Source organism: Paramormyrops kingsleyae, chromosome 11, assembly GCF_048594095.1.
Source record: "Paramormyrops kingsleyae isolate MSU_618 chromosome 11, PKINGS_0.4, whole genome shotgun sequence".
NCBI classification, from domain to species: Eukaryota; Metazoa; Chordata; class Actinopteri; order Osteoglossiformes; family Mormyridae; genus Paramormyrops; species Paramormyrops kingsleyae.
This window is the reverse complement of record NC_132807.1, coordinates 4,700,793-4,706,555: the sequence shown is the minus strand read 5'-3', so window position 1 is coordinate 4,706,555 and position 5,763 is coordinate 4,700,793. Positions and strand designations below refer to the sequence as shown.

The window sequence follows — 5,763 nt, the reverse complement described above, 5'->3', positions numbered from 1 at the left end:
AAGTGGAAAATTGCGTATAAACGTATAATAAGCAACATTTTAGTATACCGCGCAGCTCAAGACGCAAAAAAATCGTGTAATTATGTTTATATATAAGAAGACGAAGATAAAATGGATCACGCCAAAATTTGTCAAGGGAGTCCGAGTAACACAAGCCACTCCAACGGTTTTACTACTCAGCATACGGAATGGCAACAGCAGTATTTCTCCACTAGAGGGTACTGAACACCAATAAAATACCTATTACGTTTACGATCACGTTTTTGTGCGGTGTAATTGGCGTGTAATTTACGCCCGAAAAAAAATACGGTGACTGTCTCTACCTGATGACATTACGCCCGTAATTAATGTAAATTTCAAAATAATATTCGCTGATATTGACAATATTCACCAGCAGTAAGGAAGCACATTTGTATACCCAAGTTTATATACAGGCTACATGTATTATATTAATGCATCCGCAAACTAAACCATGCAGCATCCAATATTTTTTTTTCTACATATTAAAACGGGTGATAATTTAATTTTTAACCAAGGTAAATCTGATTTGTTGGATAATAAAGCGCACATGGCATGTTAGTCCTTGAGCGGATTGTGTAAATACCGCCCGTCAGACGTGCATCACAGACTTCCCCGGTGCGTCAGGAGGCTGCGCTTTTCCCCGAAGCGCAGCGGGGGGACTGGAGGCTGTGCAGAGATCTGGCATCACACAAGGATGATAACATTTACTGTGCCGAAAGTCTGGAACCCTCTTTAACAAATGCGTGTAAGTGCTTCCCCACTGCATGTCGCTGCATGTCAGGTGGTTTTAAAAAAATGTTTTCTTTACTAGTTTCAAGGCATCGTTTTGGAAGGAATGGATATCGGGAACCGTCGATTATCGGAACTTATAAGTCGTACAGGAAAAAGTTAAAATTGTCTTTTTTATGTGATATAATATTATGTTACGTATGTGGAAAAACTTAAAATCATCTTTGCATGTGACGTATAATAGGCTGTTGTGTATGTTATGTATGTCAGCAGCTTGTGTGCCCAGGAACAGCTCTTAGAGGCTCAGGTGTGTTGTACGTTTTTAAGATTTTGCCCAAATATTGATCAAATTTATTAACGCTGTTATTTTTCTGTTTCCGTATATTACCATAATAACGTAATACCGTACATACTGGGCATTATGGATTTAAGTTTAGCTGTACAATGTCAGTAGTTTAATGCGCAGTTCCAACTCGGTTGCCGTTTCGGTTAAATATTACAAATTATTGCCAATTTCAAAGGCGCCTGAATATTAAGTGCACTATAAACTAAAACCGATTACTTTGCGTATGCCTGCAGAAATCTCTGCAGCATTTTCTCGTTTTTGTACAATGTATCAATATATGCAGCAAGAAACAAGAACATTAATGAAATGATTTCGGTCGTGTGCTTTTTGTCGGGGGTAGGGGAATAGGGGCTGTGCTTCGTGTTGTGGTTAGCGTTTCTTTCGCAAGATTTTTTTTTCCAGTGTATTTTTGCTTTTGAATTAACTTTATGTTCATCGTAGTTCATAGAGCCTTAGGGGAAAAAACCTTTCCCCCAGAAATAATATTTGGGATTGGGGCATCTTCTGACTTTGGGAGTCCCTCTTCCTGGTGCCCATAGCATCACAAAGAGTAAATTCTGGATTACTGACTGTTATTGAAAGAACAGAACCAGTCCTGAGGTGGGAAAGATGTTGTTTTGTACGGCAGAGCTATGATTTTTTTTGGGGGGGGTGGACTGCCTCATTTGAGATTACAGACTATTCCCCTAGACACTTAAAGACAGAAAGGACTCAAAGTTGCCTCAGTCTCTCACTGACTCTGGCCGTAACAGATGACTGCACAGTAAATGAAACGGCTGCCCTCCTCCCTGTCCTCCTGAGATCTTCCTCAGAGGCTGTGGTCTGTGATGCACTCACTCTTTTAGACTTGGGAGGAAACAGCCCTGCTCGTTCCCTGTCACCATCCAAATAAGCTGGAATCTCTGTCCTGTCATGAGCTGTAGCTGTTTTGTGTTATCTAGGTATTGTTGTTGTTGTTGTTGTTGTGATATGGGCTAATGTGGATGCCGACCCTTCTAGTTGTCAGTCGTTCTACTACTGGCTTTAGACACTACATACTGTAGGACCGAGAGTGGCGAATGAGCGAATCTCCAAGCTGTAAGCAATGGTGGTGTTCAGTATAAAAAAAACAGTTTCGGTTAAAGCTTTATTTAAAATTTTACAAACGTTACAGTTGGAACACAACCAAAGATTTAGTGGTTCGTGGTCCTTTCTGATTAAGAACGTTATTAATTCTGTTAGTTAATAATACATAAGAATCTAATGGAACCTCCCCCCCCTTCCCCCAGCTGAAGAACTAGAGACCGTGGGACCTCCAGGGACTGGCGAAATGTCTGTCAGCGACCATGAAAACCGCAAATCCCGCAGCAGCATGGGCTCCGTCAACATCTCACTCTTCCACAAGCCATCCCATGCTGATGACATGCTCGCACACCTCAATGCGTTCCGCAAGGAGAGCACATTCACGGACATGACCCTACGGGCGGGGGGGCGCTTCTTCCCTTGCCACCGTGCCGTGCTGGCCGCCTGCAGCTGCTACTTTGAGGCCATGTTTGGTGCGGGCCTCCGGGAGAGCCTGGACGGCGAAGTGGACTTCCGCGACAGTGTCCATCCTGAGGTGCTGGAAGTGCTGCTGGACTTTGCCTACTCGTCAAGGGTCATCATTGACGAGGAGAACGCTGAGTCCCTGCTGGAGGTCGCAGACATGCTACAGTTCCACGACGTCCGAGATGCCGCCGCCGAGTTCCTTGAGAAGAACCTGCATGTGTCCAACTGCCTGGGCATGATGTTGCTTTCAGATGCCCACCAGTGCAGGCGGCTATACGAGCTCTCCTGGAGGATGTGCCTGCTGCACTTCGAAGCTGTGCGAGACACTGAGGACTTCTACAGCCTCTCCAAAGATAAGCTCCTTGACCTGATCCTCAGTGACGAGCTGGAGATCGAGGACGAGCGGGTCGTGGTGGGTGCCGTCTTGCGATGGGTGCGCCACGACCTGGACAACCGCAGGGGAGACTTTCCAGAGCTGCTGGGTGGCATCCGTCTGGCACTGCTGCCCTCCGAGTGCCTCATGGAGGCGGTGGCATGTGAGGAACTGGTCATGGCGGACAAGCGGAGCCGGCAGATTGTCGAGGAAGCCATGAGGTGCAAGAGGAGGATCCTACAGAACGACGGCGTGGTCATGAGCCCGTACGCCCGTCCCCGCAAGGCCGGCCACGCGCTACTAATCCTGGGTGGCCAGACCTTCATGTGCGACAAGATCTACCAGGTGGACCACAAGGCCAAGCAAATCATCCCCAAGTCAGACTTTCCGAGTCCCCGGAAGGAGTTTAGCGCCAGCGCCATTGGCTGCAAAGTCTACGTGACGGGGGGGAGGGGGTCTGAGAATGGAGTCTCCAAGGACGTCTGGATCTACGACACAGTACACGAAGAGTGGTCCAAAGGAGCCCCCATGTTGATTGCCCGCTTTGGGCATGGCTCGGCAGAGCTGGAGAACTCACTGTACGTGGTGGGGGGGCACACGGCTACAGTGGGCGTATTTCCCGCATCGCCGTCGGTGTCACTGACGCAGGTGGAGCGATACGACCCCATGTCCAACAAGTGGGTGATGACGGCCCCGCTGATGGATGGCGTCTGTAACGCCGCCGTGGTCAGCGCCAAGCTCAAGCTCTTTGTCTTCGGCGGTTCGGCCCTCCACAGGGATGGCGCCCCCAAGGTGCAGTGCTACCACCCCACCGAGAACCGCTGGGCGGTGGCAGCCGAGTGCCCACAGCCATGGCGATACACGGCAGCCGCCGTCCTGGGCAGCCAGATTTTCATCATGGGCGGGGACACCGAGTTCACGGCCGCATGCGCCTACCGTTTTGACTGTGACAGCAGGCAGTGGACGCGCGTCGGAGACATGACCTCCAAGCGGATGAGCTGCCATGCCGTGGCGTCCGGCAACAAGCTGTATGTGGTGGGCGGCTACTTCGGGACTCAGCGCTGCAAGACGCTGGACTGCTACGACCCCACGTCGGACAGCTGGAACAGCATCAGCACGGTACCGTACTCGCTGATCCCCACCGCGTTCGTCAGCACCTGGAAGCATTTGCCGTCCTAACATGGAGAGGACCATCTTAACCCATCTTATTCGTACACATTGGTGGCTTTTCCTGTGCATGTTGAATGCCAGTGAGGCGATTCCCTGGTGTGACAACATACAGATACATTAAATGACCAAAGGTGGATAGCTCCGGTCCAGAAATTGAAAATTTAAGATTTTGTTTCAACCAACCAGTTGAGTACTTTGTGACTGTGAGACTGTGACTTTTTTAAATTAATTGGTTGGTTGAAACAAAATGTTGGCCCGGATTTTTACTTTCTGGATCTGAACTATTCCACCTCTGTAAATGGCCCACATGTTATGCTGCTTTACAGACTGCATATCAGGATTACCAAAATGCCCATTAAAATGACGTACAGTGTATTGTGCAGGGTGTCCCATGTTTGTGCCTCCAGTGGATAAACATTTATGGAAAATGAATGTATGTATGTATGGATGGGTGGAAGGTAACCTTAAATATCGAGTTAGAAAACAGTGTGAGGAAGAGGACAAATGTTTACTTGAAATCGGTCGACCTTTTGCTAGTTATTGTGGAAGACTGGCAGTGCACCTTGCAGAGGCGGATTCTGGAGTCTCTGACAAGGATTTATATAATCCAGAGAAAGATCTCCATCCGCTACGTGGGATTACCTGTTTACCTCAAAGAGAGTCACATTCCAGCTGGGAAAGTCCTCTGCAGATCTGTTTCAGCCAGAGCCGGAAACAGATCTGACGAGGGCTCTTTAATACAGACCAGAGGGACCTCTCATCTCTGCTGACAGAGTGACCCCGGATCAATATCTGTCTGTCAAGTTCACAGCCACAAAGGGAGGAATCGACCCCCAGAAGCACAATTCCTCAACTCTATTGTAATGCTTTGGCATAGAAACGGAGATTTACCCATTAAAGATACACAATGGGACGTCCTTCCGGAAGAAGGTGCTCCGCTTATCGCTTATGAGGGACCTGACCTCTACTAAGCGAATGTGCATCTGGGGTTAAAGGCTCACAGGCAACAAGTTCTTCATTTACATAAACAAAAGCATTGCTCTCAACAAAGGCCTTCTGTACTATTGATTTATGCGCGTTCATTTCAGAAGAAACAGTTTCTTTTGAGAAATCGGCCTAATTCGTTCTGCACAGATGGAATCTATAAAGGGAGAGAATGCAGAACCCAATTTAAACCTCCAGTGACTTTCCATTTATTAACTGTGTAGCTCGAAAGTATGGATTGACGTTGCTGCAAAATAAATAATTAAAATAAAACATAAGTGTGCTGTCCAATATCTTATGCAGACAGAATAAGCGCTCGCAGGTGAATTGATCCAATAGCTAGGTTCCTCATTTCTGTTAGGCCTCTCCTACGGGTTAAAAATAGATCTGTTGGCTTTGCAAAGCATATTACGCCATCGCTTATGATTTATGCATTTATTTATTTTAACATTTCAAAGCTTCCACCATATTTTCAGACTGCTGCTCATGGGTTTGGTGAGTTAATGAAAGAAAATCCCCCTGAAATAATGAAATCCACCCCCCCCACCCCCCACATACCAAAACGAAGCTGTTAATGAAATGTGTAGGTTTGTTGAGGACTTACGCATGAGTG

The 5,763-nt window shown here is 47.2% G+C and overlaps 1 protein-coding gene across 2 annotated transcripts; it reads left to right on the top strand.

Moving 5' to 3' along the window:
- Window positions 1-640: 640 nt before the first annotated feature.
- On the top strand, window positions 641-5,392 carry LOC111844978 (kelch-like protein 25). 2 transcript variants are annotated; one of them, XM_023813957.2, is made up of 2 exons: window positions 641-766; window positions 2,365-5,392. In XM_023813957.2, exon 2 carries the CDS (start codon window positions 2,406-2,408, stop codon window positions 4,173-4,175), a length of 1,770 nt encoding a protein of 589 aa, XP_023669725.2. In that variant the 5' UTR covers window positions 641-766; window positions 2,365-2,405; the 3' UTR covers window positions 4,176-5,392. The 2 variants fall into 2 exon arrangements, with proteins under 2 accessions (XP_023669725.2, XP_023669726.2); XM_023813958.2 differs by lacking the exon at window positions 641-766 and adding an exon at window positions 809-1,057.
- Window positions 5,393-5,763: the final 371 nt, after the last annotated feature.

What these genes read in the sequence shown, in the direction of transcription:
- LOC111844978 (XM_023813957.2), top strand. Translation starts at nt 2,406, where the DNA reads ATGTCTGTCAGCGACCATGAAAACCGCAAATCCCGCAGCAGCATGGGC.